General features: G+C 45.4%; 1 protein-coding gene across 2 annotated transcripts; it reads left to right on the forward strand.

Annotated features, from left to right (window-relative positions):
- Positions 1-10: 10 nt before the first annotated feature.
- On the forward strand, positions 11-9258 carry LOC142582267 (uncharacterized). 2 transcript variants are annotated; one of them, XM_075691757.1, is made up of 2 exons: positions 11-222; positions 4496-9258. In XM_075691757.1, the coding sequence occupies exon 2, from the start codon at positions 6054-6056 to the stop codon at positions 6912-6914; it is 861 nt and encodes a 286-aa protein (XP_075547872.1). In that variant the 5' UTR covers positions 11-222; positions 4496-6053; the 3' UTR covers positions 6915-9258. The 2 variants fall into 2 exon arrangements, with proteins under 2 accessions (XP_075547872.1, XP_075547882.1); XM_075691767.1 differs by lacking the exon at positions 11-222 and adding an exon at positions 697-962.
- The last annotated feature ends 11049 nt before the right edge of the window (positions 9259-20307 follow it).

Consider the following 20307-nt stretch of genomic DNA (forward strand, 5'->3'; position numbering starts at 1 on the left):
GAATCCGAGTGGCGTTGCGACCATTTTGCCGACCTATGGTCATTTTCGCGGCGACGGTGGCAAGAAGAAAAAGTTATTCAAACGGCGCGCACCATGCTCCGTATGACCGCATCCAAAAAGAAAGAAAGGAAGGAAGGAAGAAAGAAAGAGGAACCCAGCACGGAGCCCCGCGGCCGCCGCGTTGTCGGTAGCACAACGCCTGGATCTATGCTGCATCATAAGGTAACAGCCTCTCCCCAGTTCCTACACTAACACGCCAGCTTTATGTATCCCTGCTGCGTCAGCCTGAAGCGCCGAAACCATCGCAGCGCCGGAAACTAATTGCCAATCGCACTTCTAGCTTAGTTATATTATCACTGGTCCCTATAGACAAACTAAGCTTGTGTGATGCGTGCGTAATGAACGTTCATCATTGTTTACCCACTAATTGACATCAAAGGTACGATAGGCGCTGTTGTGCGGCGCTTCAAGTCAAGCTAACGGCCTTCAAAGTCGCACGCGGTGCATCCCCGCGCAATCTGTGTAAAGCTTTGCCCTGTTCAGTTGATTGAATGAACGTGTGGTGTTTAGTGGTGCAAGGGCCAGGTATGGCCAAAGAGTTCTATGCCAGTTTTAACGAGTTTGTAGTGCAGTGATGAGTTCTATGAAGTTGATGTGACGTGGTTAATAATAATAATAATATTTGGGGTTTTACGTGCCAAAACCACTTTCTGATTATGAGGCACGCCGTAGTGGAGGACTCCGGAAATTTTGACCACCTGGGGTTCTTTAACGTGCACCTAAATCTAAGCACACGGGTGTTTTCGCATTTCGCCCCCATCGAAATGCGGCCGCCGTGGCCGGGATTCGATCCCGCGACCTTGTGCTCAGCAGCCCAACACCATAGCCACTGAGCAACCATGGCGGGTGATGTGACGTGGTTGTAAAGGGTCCTAAAATAGTCGCTGCAAATTGCGTAATATGTACGTGTATAAGATTATGGCAATGACTAATGACGTGTACTATGAGAATTAAAATGCATTGCGAGAGAATGATACAATGTACAAAATATGTCAAATGCTAAAATTGGTTAGAGCATTCCTCATTAGAGCCCTTGAAACAAAACAATTGAAGTTTCACAAATAAAGCCCTTTATATCTCGCTAGATGGATATTGGACCACCGTGTTAAAAAAAAAAATAGAACAAATCCGTGAGAGCCCTGTTTGACTATTTATGTACATAGGAGGCGGCGCGCATATGCGCTCACTATATATATATATATATATATATATATATATATATATATATATATATATATATATATATATATATATATATATATAGGGAAGAAAAGCTGAAACAGACAGCTTCACTAGTTCCCGCCCCCCCCCCCCGAAGAAAAAAAAACATTCCATAAAGGCAGACAGTTCAGCTATCGACAAGAAATAAAAACATACTCTTTGATTGTACAAAAATAATGCCTATAACTACAAGCATCTTTGTGGCGTATAAACATGCACATTCCCAAACGTGTGAACAAGTAACTGTAGTAATGACATTATGTTTACAGGACACTGCTGGAAGACATATGTAAACACCGTACACACAACAATATTAATGGCTTATTAACATCTGCCATAATGGTATATCACGAACATTCATCACTAAATTTCACAATGAAAAAAAGAGTTCAGGAAGCACGTCAGAAGACAAACAGAAATTTGATATGCATACCAATTTATACAAACGAGAACAATGTTCAGGGAAATACAGCTGAGGCAGAAAAGAACAATTTTAATTGCTGTTTTGATGTATGTTCTAGCTGTATAGCGTGTCTGTGACAAAAATTCAATAATTCTGGCAGTTTTCATCATTTGCTGTCCATAGGTAGTTCTACACGTCTCTACGTTCCAAATTTCCCTACTACGTGTATCGTATAAAGGATACATATATAAAGGATATATACACTGTTTTCACCTAACCGTTACGACAGCTGAATTACAGCCTCGGGGCCAATGGGCAGCACAGCCCTGTGTCATTAGCTGAAACAAGAGCAGCTTATATTTAATATAAAACGTAATGGTTAAGGTAAACAACTGCTCCATTGCTACGAGTAGCCCATGCAGAAAAGTATCCACAATATACGAGCTCGCCGAGCTTTGCGCTCAGCTCTATAGCTAGCATTCCTGTTAGGCTACAACGACCATCCCGACCACCATAATATATCGTCGCGACGAAAAAAGCGACCCGCGACTTATACAACCTGAATTGCCCCTTCAGACACAGCGATCACCAAATGGGGCGTCCGTGCACACTGCCTCACGGCGCAAGCAGCCATCGGCGGAGCGTAAACTCCACCGCACTCGGCAATGCCGGCATGTCTAGGGGACAAGCGAATATAACACGCGCTAAGAAACCTCCTCCGATACTGCCTTGGCAGAGTCATATATTCAAGGAGCAAAAGCCCCTAGATTTTCTCCCTCACGCACGCTCTTACTCACCCCTGCGCACAAACGGCTGGCGATCCCTCAAATGAACGTCTCGTCACACCATGTGTGTGGCCGCACTTGCGCGATGTACATACAGTCACGTGCAATATGGCCTGCAACACCGGTGCCCGTGGTCGAAGGGCTCCAAGACTGTACGGCTGCACAGACACAGGGTAAGTTCCAGACCTAAACACAACTTCAATTAGTGGTCTTCATTAAACCACTATTTCGCATGTGAGAGCCGCCGCGCAGCCCCGGAGCCCCTTCGACCACGAACAAGGGTGTTGCAAGTCATATTGCACGCGACTGTACGTGGACTCTATACGGCGGGGTGCGCGGCACCCGCAAGAAGGGCAAACGACATTTCGTTTGAAATTTAAGCTCTTTCCGCGGGGCGTAGGGATGTATACTTGGCAGGCACGATCGTTAGCACGCACTGTACGCACTGCGCTTGTCAGCTTAAAAATTGAAGGATGCTGAAGCTTGCTTCACCTTTAAGAGTGGAATGCCATAGCATTCAAAGATCCCTTACTGCTTCTCACGCTTGCCGGCAACTGCAGCTTATGTAACCGTAATGTTTACCGGGAAACGCTGGCGGCGAACCCTACGCACGAAGGCGAGCATTCTAGTAGAAACGCGGCCTCTTCCGTGGGCCGATCCCGGAGGTTGTGCCCAGCCGCGCCACAAAATTGCATCATTTTCAAGTTTATGTTATTGTGTAGCACTTAATGTTGAAATTTGAGAAAAATTGAAATGTTGAAAAAAGCCATGTGCTGTCGGTGTTTTGTTTCGTGACATTTGTTTGTGGGTTATAATTAGTTTTAGAATAGGGGCCCAAAAAGTTTGGGGCGCCAAAGAGCTTTGCGTGTGTCAGCGTTGGGGCACACAAGGATAAAAAGTGTTAGAATAGGGTTTTGCGTTTGCTGATAGCGTCTTGCGCTGACAGTGCCACTACGGCGTCAAACAAAAGCTATTTGAAATAATTAAATAGAGTACACCATTTTATGATAAGAAGAGTAATTTTGAATTTCGTGTTTTCGCGTTTAATTACAATTTGGAGGTTATTCTATTAGCAGCAAGCTATTAGTTGCGCTTAGTTTAGAGTAACCAACTTTACGTGCCTTCACCAACGTTTTCACCAACTTAATCACCAACCTTCACCAGCCAAGCTAAGCCGTGTTAGGCCTACGAGCTATACAATCGACAATCGAATTTGGAATCAGCGGCGTCTAATAAATCAATATTTAAGACACACGCTATATATATATATATATATATATATATATATATATATATATATATATATATATATATATATATATATATATATATATATATATATATATATATATATATAGTTGAGAGAAAGCGATAGCCGTAGTCACTTCTCCTAGCTTGCGAACTTCACGCGTTAACACGAATCGATCACAGTTTGGTGCTATAGGTTAGAGCCGGCGCTTCGATGGGTGCCGCCATGTTTGTTTGCGCAAATCTTTCGGGGCAGCTTTTGGAGCCCGAGCCCGCTAAATCAGTGAAATAGCGTGCCCGACGCAAAACTCAAACGCAATTTGCAGTGGCATACCAACCATTTCTCGAGTGGGGGGGGGGGCAAACTGCAGTCTGACCTTTATCCTTCTCTCTCTCTCTGTCTGCATATATATATATATATATATATATATATATATATATATATATATATATATATATATATATATATATATATATATATTGCCAATTACTATTACAATAATTGAACGAGCCTCAAAATGCTTCTGTAAGTCGTATTTATATTTAACAAACATAGACCCGTTTATCAATCACACATGGTGAACCATGGAGGCCCCCACAATTATTTGAATTTAAGTTTATTTCTTACAACTATATAAAATCTCAAAATAATGCAGGGACTGAAGGTAATGAGTGCCCTCAAAGGGGTTCCGGATCTCGCCCAGTAGCATTATTATTATTATTATTATTATTATTATTATTATTATTATTATTATTATTATTATTATTATTATTATAGGTGACACCAAGAGCGGCGCCCTGACCTTTAACGGGCTCATATACTACCCAAGACGGTCTACTACTACGGAGGGGAACTTTTGTGCCACCCCTTCCGCGCCACAGTTCAAGTCTGCAAGATCTGCCGTGACAAAGGATGCACCGCACGAATGTATGTCCCAACCCGGACCGCCGCATCTGCAAACTATGTGGACTTGAAAATCCAACCGACAGGCACCCGTGTGAACCTAAGTGTGCCTCGTGCGGGGGCGCTCATCCCACCGGTTATCGAAGCTGCAACAAACGACTGAAACAATTACCTACGCGTACACCTCGAACCTCTCTACAGCAGGCGGTCAAACATGCACGGTGGTTCTCCTCGGAGGATGAAGAAGAATACTATAAAGGAAAGACAGGACGCAGCATAGCAACTGGAAGCAGGTCCCGCTTAAGATCTCCGCAGCTCACCACCCCTCCTCTACCCAATACAGACGAATTGAAGCAGAATCGTGCGCGCTCCCGGACTCCGGTAAAGAAGCCAGCAGAGCTGCCCATACCCCCGCACGGTGCTTGGAACCCTCCGAATACACTGACACAGGTAAGAAGGGCGGTAGTCGCGTCCTCCACAACCAAATCCATCACACAGAGTGAAGAATATAAGCGCGTTCTCGCGGAAAACAAATAACTGAAACTTAACTTAGATAGCACCAAACATAAACTGATACTAAAACGCCAGGTGGAATCGCTGACAGCACAGATGGGACCACAGAAACTCCAACTATCCACACAACAGCAACAACACCCACAACATCTCCAATACACGAAGGTCCCTCTACAGAACTCACCACATTCCCCCATATCACCTGCGACACTCTTCGCTGAGCTGCAAACAACGCTCACACAGAAAATGGGAGACATGTTACCACAGACGAAAGAGGAACTGCAACAACATATAAAGACACATATACAATTACCCATGTACAAGGAGTTCCAAGAGCTCAAACAGTACGTGCATGGATGAGTCTCTCCAAGGGGTTAAGAGGACCCACAAGCGACAACCCAACATCGGCGACGATAAGCCGAATGTCAAATACATTGTAACCACGGACACTGAGGAAACAACTTTGCGTACTTTACAGCATGGCTTACAGATTACCCTGACAACAAGAGAATCTTGCTATTTGGCAGTGGAACTGTCGCTCACTACATAACAAGCACGCTACACTCACACAATACACCAAAGTGGCGCTAGCCCCACCCGACCTCGTTTGCCTACAAGAGGTTGGCAAAACACCGAAACCCATCCGGGGTTACTGCCTTTACGTCGACCCAAATCACCCAGCTGTAGCGACCCTGGCAAGGAAGGGCTTAGCCATAACCGCGACCGTAACACCGGGGGCCGAAACACATCATCAAATAGTCACCATTTGGCCGGTCAATAAAGGATGACTTAAATGTATATTGGTGCACGTGTGCAGTCCACCTAGTGAACGCGGCGCCGACTTCTTGACAATCCTGAACTGCGCGTCGACACTGCTTTCACAGAGGGACCAATTGATTCTCCTTGGCGATTTCAATGCATGGCACACCGAGTGGGGCACAAGCGAGATACAAGCAAAGGAATCAATCTACTCCGCGTCACCCAGGCCCACGAGTTACTGCTGCTTACACACCCGGGAGTTCCTACAAGGATGGGTAACAACGTAGCTCGGGACACTACGCCCGATCTTACCTTTATCAACGATGACAACGGTGTTACCTGGAGTAACCTCGACGAAAACTTGGGCGGTGACCACTACATCCTATGCACGACGGTGAACACGGCAAAGGTCTGCCTACCCTTAGGGACAGCCAGGCTGACGGACTGGAAGAAATATCGAGAACGCCAGCAGACAGCCCCTTCGACACCCACTACAGCAGAAGGATGGAGTAACTTCCTACGGGAACTCTATACTGCCACCACTAGGGAGTTCCAAACCACATCGGACACGGCAGCTATAGATAACCACCTAGCCCACCTCTGGGAAGCTCGTAGAAGTCTTAGCAAGAGGTGGAAAAGACAGCGCCACAACCGCAAGCTAAGGCGACGAATCGACCAATTGGCGGTAGAAGCAAACACCTACGCTCAAACACTCAATAACAGCAACTGGCACAGCTTCTGTGACTCCCTCAGAGGTACACTGAGCACCAAGAAGACATGGGCCATACTGCGATGCATGCTGGATCCGACCAGTACGTGCACGGAGACGTCTAATGCCATGCGGCGACTCATCGGAGAGTACCAAGGGACGGAGACTGAGCTGTTGCAACAACTTAAGACCACTTACACCGGTGAGGCTCAAACACCTAGAACAGCACCTAAAGAATACCATGGGGAAGCCTACGAAGATCTGGACGCCCCCATCACCTTCGCGGAAGTTTACGCAGCTGCGCAGACTTGAAGAAAGAACACGGCACCAGGACCAAACCGCGTCAGCAATTCTATGCTCCGAAATCTCAGTGACACGGCCACTGAGCAGCTTATGCATCTGTTCAACGGTCAGGTCTGGAGGAAGGGAGGTCGGGTACCACCGCCATGGAAATCTGCCAACGTCATCATGATCCCAAAACCTGGCAAGCCGCACGCGATCGGACAGCTGTGGCTCATCTCATTAACATATCGTGCGTGGGCAAGCTTTTTGAAAGAGTCGTGCATACACAGCTAGAAAATCACACCTCGAGCGTAAGAACCTTCTTCCGGACTCGATGTTCGACTTTCGCAGGGTAGCCTCTGCACAGGACGTCTTCCTCCTGCAGAAAGACGAAGTCATCGGCCCTCCCCCAGGCAGCCTAGACAGAATCCTGCTGGCCCTTGACGTCCAAAAGGCCTTGGACACCATATCTCACTCTACCATACTAGAGGGCCTTGAGGACGTCGGGTGCGGAGAAAGAATCTTCCATTACATTCAGGACTTTCTGCGTGAGCGCGCTGTGACAATTGCGCTCGGAGCGTCACGGTCACTCCCATATGAATTGCCCGACCGCGACACGCCTCAGGGTGCAATATTGTCTCCGTTCCTATTCAACATTGGAATGCTCAAACTCACCCTACAGTTACAGGAAGACAAAGACCTCGGCGTGGCAACGACGACATTACGCTCTGGACCACCTAAGGCTCATACGGGGACAGACAGGACACACTTCAATGAGCCCTAGACACGGTCGAAACATACATAAAACATGCTGGCATGAAATGCGCCGAGATCAAGTAAGATTACATACATATTCAACCACCAGAACCCAAGCCAACAGAGCTCCGCCACTACAACTACTTCTCGACGGCGAACCCATCTGAAAAGTCCAACAGCTAAGAGTGTTCGGAATGCATATGCAAGAAACGGGCAGTGCTGGCATCGCCCTATCCAAACTCAAGCGCACGGTGCGCAGTGTTACTAGCCTCATTAACACAATCGCACGTAGCAGAGAAGGAATGACGGAGACAGACACTATGAAACTATAGTGCAGGTCTTTGTCATAAGCAGAATCACCTACGCTCTCCCCTTCCAAGCCGCCCAACAAACCGATATCGAGCAAGCAAATAGACTTATCCGGATCGTCTGCAAGGCGGCAGTCGGCCTGCTCGGAAACATGAGCACAGACCGCCTCAGCGAGCTGGGCATGGCGAACACATACGAAGAACTCGCCGCGGCAACATTCATGGCCCAGCGCGAAAGACTCAACGCAACACCCCAGGGGCGCTCTGTGCTAACACGACTACGCTACCCCTATCGCCACATTTCTGCGGAGACAAAACGACACTTATGCCGCCTGACCTACGAGGAATAATCCACGTGGACCCCATCCGACGTTACATGAACCTTTACTACCATGCGGAACGGCGACAAGCCCAAGTAGCCATCCTGCGAAAAAGGCAGGACGACGCAGACACCTACTTTACTGATGCGGGCTTACACCACCGAGGTGAGACGACGACTCCCACTTATGCGGCGGTCGTGACGAACCGGGGGAGACCGACCGTAGCAGCGTCCATATACGCACGACATCAAGCACCACGGCAGAATCTGCAGCCATAGCCCTGGACACCCGAGACGCTGAGGCCAGGAGCCAGTCAGCTTATATACTCGCATACTCGCAAGACGCCTGCCGACTCTTCCTTTGGGGAGTTCTACCAGCCGGGGTCCTTCGCATACTGGGACCGAGCCTCCAAATGGACCACGGCATAACCTGCTGGTGTCCGGCGCACACCAGTGTGGAAGGCAACGATCGGGCGGATCGCCTAGATCGAGGTATAACAGGCCGAGCCGCGATACATATACCGCTCGAACGGACGCCCCTGAGAAACCCGGCGGCACACCTAGAGAAATACTTGAAACCTAGCGACTGGAAAGAAGAACCGAAGCTCGACCTCACCCCAAGCTCAACCGGCGACAGGCGAGGGACTGGCGTCGAATACCAACAAACACCCACTCACACTTACACAGACTCCACAAAATTTTTCCCGATGAACGCGGCGACAGATGTCCGTGGTGCGGCACCACCCCACTTGAACACATAACTTACCAGTGCACGCAACGTCCGGCAGACGCTATCTCGCCGCTACTTAACGACACACCCAGCAATTGGTCGTGGGAGGCGCGACTCTCCGAACGGGACTTGGGAAGCCAATTGGCGACCCTCGACCAGGCCCGGCGAGCCACAGTAGCCAGTGGGGCCCTGGAAGAGGGGCTCCACCCGCAGGAACCAAGCACAATCATAATTCCAATAAAGTTGTTTCTCTCTCTCTCTCGAAAATTGTGTCATCCACAGAATTGTTTTCAAGTGCATATGCCTTGCAGTCTCACAAGTTACAATTTGTCAATTGTAATATGAGAAAAGGTAATTAGTTCAAAACATAATTGTAATATTTTCGTTAATTAGTCGATTATGCATTTCGTATTCTCGTGCAAGTAATGTCCGCCTCTTCGAGTAGACCAGCTCAAGGACTAGAATTGTGCTATCCTCTGCCAGAGGCGATTTTTAACATTGCTTGAATTCTTCGCAGAAGAAGGAGGAGGAGGAGGAAAGAAAGACAGAAGGCAGGGATGTTAACCAAAAATGCGTCTGGTTGGCTACTATGCTCTATGGGACGAGAAAGAGGGAATAGAAAGATGAGATAGAGAGCGCTTGGTATACCAGCAGTCCGCACTAAACGTGGTCACAAAATAATAATTAAAAAAATAACAGAGGGCGTTACGTGAACGGCGCACTGACTGCTGATGGCAGTCGTTTATACTAGACACGAGCATTTTTTGCATTGTGCACGAGAAGACCCGCCAGTACTATTAAAGAGCTCAAGGTTGGTAATGAGGTTCTTAAGGATGAAGCGCTCGCCAACAGATTTAATGATTACTTTGTCTCTAGTTGAAAGCACTTATGATCTAGATGCCTTGATGTATTTGCCTAGTCCCCTTATACATTCTTTGCATCTTGGCGAGACTGATGACACTGAAGTTTTAAATGTGTTCAAAAACTTTAGGCGAACTAAAAGTGAGGATGTGCACGGATTAAAAATACAACCAATTCTTTTTGTTATTGACCTGCTCACCCCTTCCCTCACTCATATTTAGTACATCTCCTTAACCTCTAGCATTTTTCCTCAACAGATGAAAATTGCAAGGGTAGCTGTGATGTACAAAGCCGGAGAAAGGGAAAATTTAAGTAACTATAGACCAATCTCAATTCTTCCACTGTTTTCAAAAGGTTTAGAAAAAATTATTCTCCTTAGGATGACTGCCTTCTTTAACAAGTATTCTGTTTTAACACCATGTCAATATGGCTTCAGGTCAGGCTGCTCGACTGAAACTGCTCTTCTTAAACAAAACGAACTAATTTTGAAAAATATAGAGACAAGGAAACTAACATGGGAGTATTCCTTAATTTCTCAAAATCTTTTGACAGAATTAACCATGGAACACTATTAAAAAAATGAACTGTTGTGGTACACGCGGAATAGTTTTAGATTTAATTAGAAGTTACATAACCAACAGCAAGCAATGCGTATCAATAAATAGAAAATTATCTTCGTTTAAACTTATTAAGCAAGGTGTGCCTCAAGGTAGAATATTGGGACCACTTCTATTTATCATTTATATAAATTACATTGTGAATATTGATGATTCGATTAACTATATTATTTACGCAGATGACACTAGTTTATTCTTCTCAGGAACTAAGCAGGATTAACTCATGAATTTTGCAAATGAAATACTTGACAAAATATATAACTGGTCTGTTAAAAATTCTCTCCAGTTGAACTGCTCAAAGACAAAAGCGGTTCTCTTTAGAGAGAAGTCCATACCTTGTGATCTCAACCAGTGCCCCACACTCAGTGACACAACTACAGAACTTTCAGCTACAGCAAAAACTTTGGGTGTTATCTTTAATGAATTGATGCTATGGGACCACCACACCGATTACTTACGAAATAAACTTAGTACAGTGTTAGGTATGTTGCGCAGATGCCAGAGGCTACTACCAATACCACAGAAACGTTTGGTTTATAACGCACTATTTGCTTCTCACCTGCGCTATTGTAACCTCGTCTGGTCAAATAGTACTAAGAAATCATTAGGTGATGTAGTTTCACTTCAAAAGAATGCCTTACATGCTATTTCACACTTGCCTTACAATGTACGTACGCGTGATATATTCCGGAAGTTTAAAATTTTACGAATAGTCCACCTTTACGAGTATCAACTTATGTGTTCTATTAAACGTGACATGATTAAGGGTACTAATGATGTCATAAACATCGCGAACTTGCAGCGGAATCCTTCTTTTCGCCTAAATCGATACACTGAACACTGGGAAGTCCCACGCCCTCGGACAAACTATGGCTTTCAAGCACTCTCCTACTGTCTTCTCTCAACACTTAATACAATCTAAGTGATGTAAACATACGTCATATATCCAAGAATACATAACTGCAAAAAATTTTTGTTAATTTTAACTTCTTGTTTTGTCGCTTGAAAAGTATTTCTTTGCCATTTCTGGTTTTCTTGAATCTTGAATCTTGAGCCTGCAGCGGTGGCGTAGAGGTAGAACACCCGCCTCGCGTGCAAGAGATCCGTGGTTCGAATCCCGGTGCCGGCAATTTTCCACCGGATTAAAAAAAATCCGCGTGTTGATAAAATTGCACAAACAGGCCTGGAGTGTGGCCTGATCCCGGTGACCAGAACCGGTCGCACTCCCTCACCAGAGCAGGATTGGCCACCCTGGTGCAGTACTTGGCCACAACCTCCTATATGAACACAACAATCAAACCCCCGGCCCTCAGTCCCCAGCAGCTGCGAAGCAACTGACCACGGCGGCGGTCAGACCTGCGACGCAGCAGAGGGTGCTAAGAATCACTGGCTCCGGACAGGCCGCCATTGGAATATGAACCTGGCAACGTTTAACGCTAGAACGTTATCTAGTGAGGCGAGTCTAGCAGTGCTACTGGAGGAATTAGAGGGCAGTAAATGGGATATAATAGGGCTCAGTGAAGTTACGAGGCCGAAAGAAGCCTATACAGTGCTAAAAAGCGGGCACGTCCTGTGCTTCCGGGGCTTAGCGGAGAGAACTAGGAGACGGATTCCTGATTAATAAGAATATAGCTGGTAACATACAGGAATTCTATAGCATTAACGAGAGGGTGGCAGGTCTTGTTGTGAAACTTAATAAGAGGTACAAAATGAAGATTGTACAGGTCTACGCCCCTACATCCAGTCATGTTGACCAGGAAGTCGAAAGCTTCTATGAAGACGTGGAATCGGCGATGGGTAGAGTGAAAACTAAATACACTATACTAATGGGCGACTTTAATGCCAAGGCAGGCAAGGAGCAGGCTGGAGACAAGGCGGTGGGGGAATATGGCATAGGCACTAGGAATAACAGGGGAGAGTTATTAGTATGGTTTGCGGAACAGAATAATACGAGGATAATGAATACCTTCTTCCGCAAGCGGGACAGCCGAAAGTGGACCTGGAGGAGCCCGAACGGCGAGACTAGAAGTGAAATAGACTTTATACTCTGCGCTAACCCTGGCATCATACAAGATGTGGACGTGCTCGGCAAAGTGCGCTGCAGTGACCACAGGATGGTAAGAACTCGAATTAGCCTAGACCTGAGGAGGGAACGGAAGAAACTGGTACATAAGAAGCCGATTAATGAGTTAGCGGTAAGAGGGAAAATAGAGGAATTCCAGATCAAGCTACAGAACAGGTATTCGGCTTTAACTCCGGAAGAGGACCTTAGTGTTGAAGCAATGAACGACAATTTTGTGGGCATCATTACGGAGTGTGCAATGGAAGTCGGTGGTAACTCCGTTAGGCAGGATACCAGCAAACTATCGCAGGAGACGAAAGATCTGATCAAGAAACGCCAATGTATGAAAGCATCTAACCCTAAAGCTAGAATAGAACTGGCAGAACTTTCGAAGTTAATCAACAAGCGTAAGACAGCTGACATAAGGAAGTATAATATGGATAGAATTGAACATGCTCTCAGGAACGGAGGAAGCCTAAAAACAGTGAAGAAACTAGGAATTGGCAAGAATCAAATGTATGCGTTAAGAGACAAAGCCGGCAATATCATTACTAATATGGATGAGATAGTTCAAGTGGCTGAGCATTTCTATAGAGATTTATACAGTACCAGTGGCACCCTCGACGATAATGGAAGAGAAATTAGTCCAGAGGAATTCGAAATCCAAAAGGTAACGCCGGAAGAAGTAAAGAAAGCCTTGGGAGATATGCAAAGGGGGAAGGCAGCTGGGGAGGATCAGGTAACAACAGATTTGTTGAAGGATGGTGGACAGATTGTTCTAGAGAAACTGGCCACCCTGTATACGCAATGCCTCATGACCTCGAGCGTACCGGAATCTTGGAAGAACGCTAACATAATCCTAATCCATAAGAAAGGGGACGCCAAAGACTTGAAAATTATAGACCGATCAGCTTACTGTCCGTTGCCTACAAACTATTTACTAAGGTAATCGCAAATAGAATCAGGAACACCTTAGACTTCTGTCAAGCATAGGACCGATCAGCTTACTGTCCGTTGCCTACAAACTATTTACTAAGGTAATCGCAAATAGAATCAGGAACACCTTAGACTTCTGTCAAGTAAAGGACCAGGCAGGATTCCGTAAAGGCTACTCAACAATAGAACATATTAACACTATCAATCAGGTGATAGAGAAATGTGCGGAATATAACCAACCCTTATATATAGCTTTCATTGATTACGAGAAAGCGTTTGATTCTGTCGAAACCTCAGCAGTCATAGAGGCATTACGGAATCAGGGTGTAGACGAGCCGTATGTAAAAATACTGAAAGATATCTATAGCGGCTCCACAGCCACCGTAGTCCTCCATAAAGCAAGCAACAAAATCCCAATAAAGAAAGGCGTCAGGCAAGGAGATACGATATCTCCAATGCTATTCACAGCGTGTTTACAGGCGGTATTCAGAGACCTGGATTGGGTAGAATTGGGGATAAAAGTTAATGGAGAATACCTTACTAACTTGCGATTCGCTGATGATATTGCCTTGCTTAGTAACTCAGGGGACCAATTGCAATGCATGCTCACTGACCTGGAGAGGCAAAGCAGAAGCGTGGGTCTAAAAATTAATCTGCAGAAAACTAAAGTAATGCTTAACAGTCTCGGAAGAGAACAGCAATTTACAATAGGCAGCGAGGCACTGGAAGTCGTAAGGGAATACATCTACTTAGGGCAGGTAGTGACGGCGGATCCGGATCATGAGACGGAAATAATCAGAAGAATAAGAATGGGCTGGGGTGCGTTTGGCAGGCATTCTCAGATCATGAACAGCAGGTTGCCATTATCCCTCAAGAGAAAAGTATATAATAGCTGTGTCTTACCAGTACTCACCTACGGGGCAGAAACCTGGAGGCTTACGAAAAGGGTTCTACTCAAATTGAGGACGACGCAACGAGCTATGGAAAGAAGAATGATAGGTGTAACGTTAAAGGATAAGAAAAGAGCAGATTGGGTGAGGGAACAAACGCGAGTTAATGACATCTTAGTTGAAATCAAGAAAAAGAAATGGGCATGGGCAGGACATGTAATGAGGAGGGAAGATAACCGATGGTCATTAAGGGTTACGGACTGGATCCCAAGGGAAGGGAAGCGTAGCAGGGGGCGGCAGAAAGTTAGGTGGGCAGATGAGATTAAGAAGTTTGCAGGCATGGCATGGCCACAATTAGTACATGACCGGGGTTGTTGGAGAAGTATGGGAGAGGCCTTTGCCCTGCAGTGGGCGTAACCAGGCTGATGATGATGATGACATGTATGTATGTATGTATGTATGTATGTATGTATGTATGTAGTCATCCACAATGACGATGGTATGGGGGTCCATCGGGAGGATCCACCCAAATGTGTCGATCATAAAGTCTTCAAGGTCCCTCTTTGACCTTCCGGGATGAACGTATACGGTGGCGAGAACGATGCTGTCCAGTCTGTATGGTGCACGCGTCGGCACATTCCACGGCAAGGCTCTCGCCCGTCGTCGGTAATGCGTACACACACTCTTAAGCAAATTACACCCTTTTGCCACAAAACGATAATCGTCATCTGTCTTGTTCACATTTCCTTTCTTTAACGCGGCGGGCCAGGTACTTTCCAGTAACGAACGGCATGCGCGTTATCAGCATGACATAGCAATTCCCGACAGGAAAGTAACGAGCGCAGCGTTTTCAAGGAAATGCGGGCAAGACAGATGACGATTATCGTTGTGTGGCAAATATACACTCCAAAGGGTGTAAACTTTTCTTACTCTTAGAACGTTTGCACCCTTTGGGGTGTAAATTTGTCCCACAACAATAATCGTCATCTGCCTTGCTTGCGTTTCCTTTCCTGAAAACTCGGCGCTCGCTACTTTCCTGTCGAGAATGCTGCATCACACTGATAACGCGGCGCCGTTCGTGACTGGGAAGTACCGGGCTCGCCGCGTTAGTGAAAGGAAACGCGGGCAAGACGGATGACGATTATCGTTGTGGGACAAGTTGAACCCAAAAGGGTGTACATTTTTCTAAGAGTGTAGGATGTGGCAAATATACACCCAAAGGGTGTAAACTGTTTAGAGAGCACTTTACACTCTTTAAAAATTACACCCTTTGAGGTTTATCTTTTCCCACAACGTTAATCGTCATCTGTCTTGCCCGAGTTTCCTTTCTTTAACGCTGCGAGCCCGGTACTTCCCATGTCACGAACGGCATGCGCGCTATCAGTGTGACGCAGCATTCTCGACAGGAAAGCCGAGTTTTCAAGAAAGGAAACGCAAGCAAGGCCGATGACGATTATTGTTGTGGAGCAAATATACACCCCAAAGGGTCAACCGCTTTAAGAGTGTAAAAAGACTTTACACCCTTTGGGGCCTATCTTGTCCCCAAACAATAATCGTAATCTGCCTTGCATGCGTTTCCTCTCTTGAAAACTCGGCACTCGCTACTTTCCTGCCGAGGATGCTGTGTAAAGCTGATAATGCGCAAGCCGTTCGTGACTACACTCTAAAAAAAGTTTGCACCCTTTGGGGTGTATATCTGCCACACAACGATAATCGTCATCTGCCTTGATGCGTTTCTTCTTGAAAACGCCGCGCCCGCTACTTTCCTGTCGGGAACGCTGTCATGATGATAACGCGCATGTCATTCGTTACTGGAAAGTACCCGGCTCGCAGCGTTAAAGAAAGCAAACGCATCAAGGCAGACGATTATCGTTGTGCGGCAGATATGCACCCCAAAGGGTGCAAACTTTTTTTAGAGTGTAGGAAGTACCGAGCTCGCAGCGTTAATGAAAGGAAATGCGGGCAAGACAGATGGCGATCATTGTTTGGGGACAAAATACAACGCAAAGGGTGTAAACCTTTTTTTAAAGCGTAGGGCGCAACGGCCGCGCTGTCGTTGTTTGCGTAAGTCGCAACGCATCAAACCATCATCCTCAACGGTTTTGACACATCTGGCCTCAAACGCAGCTGGGACACATAAGCTGATACGATTTTGCCTCTACACTCTAAGAACAGTTTACACCCTTTGGCTTGCCCCTTCTGCCACACAACAATAATCGTCATCTGCCTTGATGCGTTTCCTTTCTTTAACGCTGCGAGCCCGGAACTTTCCAGTAGCAAACGGCACGCGCGTTATCAGCATAGAACAGTTTACACCCTTTGGAGTGCCCCTTCTGATAACGCGCGTGCCGTTCCAGTTCCTAATGCTACTGATGAAAACACGTTACAACAGTCTTAACATTGTGCAGTCTTGGAGTGAACATTGGCTGATGACTCTTAATCCTAAGAAATGTAAACATATATCTTTTACACACCGCCGTAACCCTTTCCTGTCCTCTTATACAATAGTAAACGTACCCATAGGATCAGTAGAATCATTTACGTACTTGGGCGTCACACTTTCTCGTGATCTCAGTTGGGGTACGCATATTTCCAACATACTTTCATCAGCTAACAGAACTTTTGGCTTCATGAGACGACACTTGCGTGAGGCCTCGCAAAATGTAAAACTCCTAGCTTTCAAGTCTCTTATCAGACCGAAAGTTGAATACGCATCACCCATCTGGAATCCATATCAAGTCTATCTTGTTAACACGCTCGAGCCCTTTCAAAACCACATCATCAGATACATCCATTCATCCTACTCATATGACGTAAGCGTATCAACCTTAAGAGCAAAATCTGATCTACAGCTCCTTGCACGTCGCCGCGCTACAGCCAGTCTTTGCCTCTTTGATAAGTTCTTTTACAGTTCCCTAATTCATGAGCGATATATCGCAACACCCGCACGCATATCGCTACGAACTGGGCACCCATTACAAGTCTTACAGCCACGCTCCCATATAATTTTTTCCTTGTCTTTTTTTTCCAGCACAGCAACAGACTGGAACGCCCTTCCCCACCACGTCGATGAAATCACTTGCCCGACATAGTTTTTCCAAGATGTGTCTTTGTTGGCTGAAAAGTAACTTGCTTTTTTCACACGTTACTCTGTTTTTATGCACTTGTGAAAATATAGCTTTCTTGTACAAGTTTCCTGTATACCTGTGTTTATGTTGCATCATCAACTGTACCCACCCCTTATGTAATACCCCTAGCAAAGGGGTCTTTAAGGAAATAAAACTGAACTGAATATACCCGTTTGCCCTATGATCCAAAATGCTCTTATGCATAGCATTCTTCGTTCCATCACTCTTTGCGCAGTCCTTACATTGTTCTCAAGCTTCTTTCTAAGTCTCCAAGTCTCAGCCCCATATGTCATCACCGGTAAAATGCACTGATTGTATATCTTGCTTTTCAATGATAACGGTAAGCTTCCCGTCAGGAGTTCATGATGTCTGCCGTATGCGATCCAACCCAGCTTTATTCTTCTGTGAATTTCCTTCTCATGGTCAGGGTTCCCTGTGATTAGTCGACCTAGGTAAACGTACTCCTTCACAGACTCAAGAGACTGACTGGCGATCCTGAATTCTTGTTCCCTTGCCCGGTTATTCATCATTATCTTTGTCTTCTGCACATTAATCTTCAGCCCCACTCTTACACTCTCTCTCTGTTAAGGTCCTCAATCATTTGTTGTAACTCGTTTGCAGTGTTGCTGAACATAGGCAAGCATTCGAGACTGAATGCTCTCCACACAACCCATCTTATCAGCTTGACATAGCATTCTTGACAGAAGTAGCGAGCGCAGAGATTTCGAAGAAACACAAGCAACACAGATGACAATTATCGTCTGGAGACAAGATATGCCCCGAAGTGCTTAAAACATTTTATGGTGTATCCATAACTTTCAGATGGTAGCGGCGTCATAAGGTCAGTTCGCAAATCATTCACGCGGTGATCGGCCTGTGCAGCGTTTTCAGGCACAAAAGGGAGTGCGTGACTTGCCTATCTATACCTTTTCAATGCAAGATAAGTGTGGTATATACTGAAAAAAGTGATCTGAATGACTCCACGAGGTAGAATGCTGCACACAGATGCAATAATAATAATAATAATAATAATAATAATAATAATAATAATACTAATAATAATAATAATAATAATAATGTTTATTTCCCATCAATACAAAGCACTTCACCTCAACTCTGCATCTCGGAAGGTGCGCATTCAAAATGCCTGTAGCATTATTCAGTCTTGAATGCCCGGCACATAATTTTCTTATAATCAAATTTCAGATTGCCCACAGTCAATCTATATATTTTTTCCCTCCCTGCCCGCTGTATTCTCATTTCCAGCATTCCTCAAAGACCGAAAAAGTCGAACTGAAAGCAGCAGGAATGAAATGCCTATGTTTACCTTTCACATGTTTCTTTCACTGCTGGTCGACTTCTTGTCCGAGTCTTCCCCCGTTCCGAGAGTGAAATAATGGCACATCTCCAGGAATCAGATATGCCTACAGAGTCGCTCTCGCTGTTCAGGTGCAAAGTGCAAAACACAACTCTTCGACTATGTTTGCCGTATACGAACACAAACTGTACTTTGTCGTTTTCAACTTCTTCATGCTCGCAATACACCGAGGCAAAAGCAGTTTGACAGCCCTCGATCAACACTACTGAACTAAACATTAAGGTGTGCAGTGAAGTGCAAGTAAAAGCACTCCAAATTAAGCGTGTCTCTAAGAATTTTGCACACTTTACTGGGTCGTATGCATGATCACTTGATGCTTTGTGACAGGCGCCCTTCAATGCTTTAATTCACACTAGTGATGTGGCAAGATATTGTAATAGCAGTATTTACAATAACATACATTTGTGTGTTTAATGCAGGTGCATTCATGTACCAAAGATCTTTTCTGTTACGACAAAATTTTATTGCTTCCTTGCATACACGCTGAAATAAATCTGTGGAGAACTGCAGAGCAAAGAACTCGCAATGATGAACTGCCATGGTGTAAGTTGCTAATAGAATGAGTGGCAAGGAGTAGAGCGAGTACCAGTAAGTCAATTGTGACGAAGGTGTCACCAACAGCTACCATGAAACAATGTACTGAAAGACGAGGCAACCATGGAGGGCCTACTTTTCAGTCAATGCACATATAGCTACTGGAGAGGAGGAGGGGCAGCATCAAATGAGGCTGGCTTGACGTCATGCTCCTTCCTAGTTTTTTTTCTTCTTATTCCATGCCAAGAGCCAACATGCAGATAGATTCTGCAGGGAGGGAGCGTCGTCGTCAGAGTAGGTTGCCCTGCTCTGAGGCTATCTGCCTGACACCATGCTCCCATTTTTTTTTTGTACCTCCATGATGACGCAGAACAAAGTACAAGAGTGGTGCATGAAGATCTCAGAGTCCACGTCAAGTTGCCATATCCATTAATCACCAGGTGTATGCATAATCTGTTTAGGTGCTATTTAAAAGCAATTACCAGTCCTGCAGCTTTGCCCAGATTGCTTCAATAGTATAAATATCACTACTGATTTATAAGCAATTTATAAGAGAAAAATTTTGTTGCAGTTGCCACTTAGGTAGAGGTCACACATTAACAAATCCAGCAGTACCTGATACCCAGTGTAATGTGCAGCTCTCACCAGGCTATGTTCTGGTACTGTGATTTGTTTCACAGTGTAGTTTTTACAAAAGTACCCATTATGTGTAATTATAGAAATATTATATGGGCAGAGGGCTTCATCCTGCACTCGGTCATTATTAGGCTGACGATGATTATGCAGAATAGCAAGCATCCAATTGAATGCAAAGGAACTAATGAATAACCTACATAAACATGGCCAAGCAAGTACAAGAAACCATGTTGCAAATGTTACAAAAGAAAAAAGAGAGACACCAATC

This window comes from Dermacentor variabilis, chromosome 1 (assembly GCF_050947875.1).
Source record: "Dermacentor variabilis isolate Ectoservices chromosome 1, ASM5094787v1, whole genome shotgun sequence".
Taxonomy (NCBI): Eukaryota; Metazoa; Arthropoda; class Arachnida; order Ixodida; family Ixodidae; genus Dermacentor; species Dermacentor variabilis.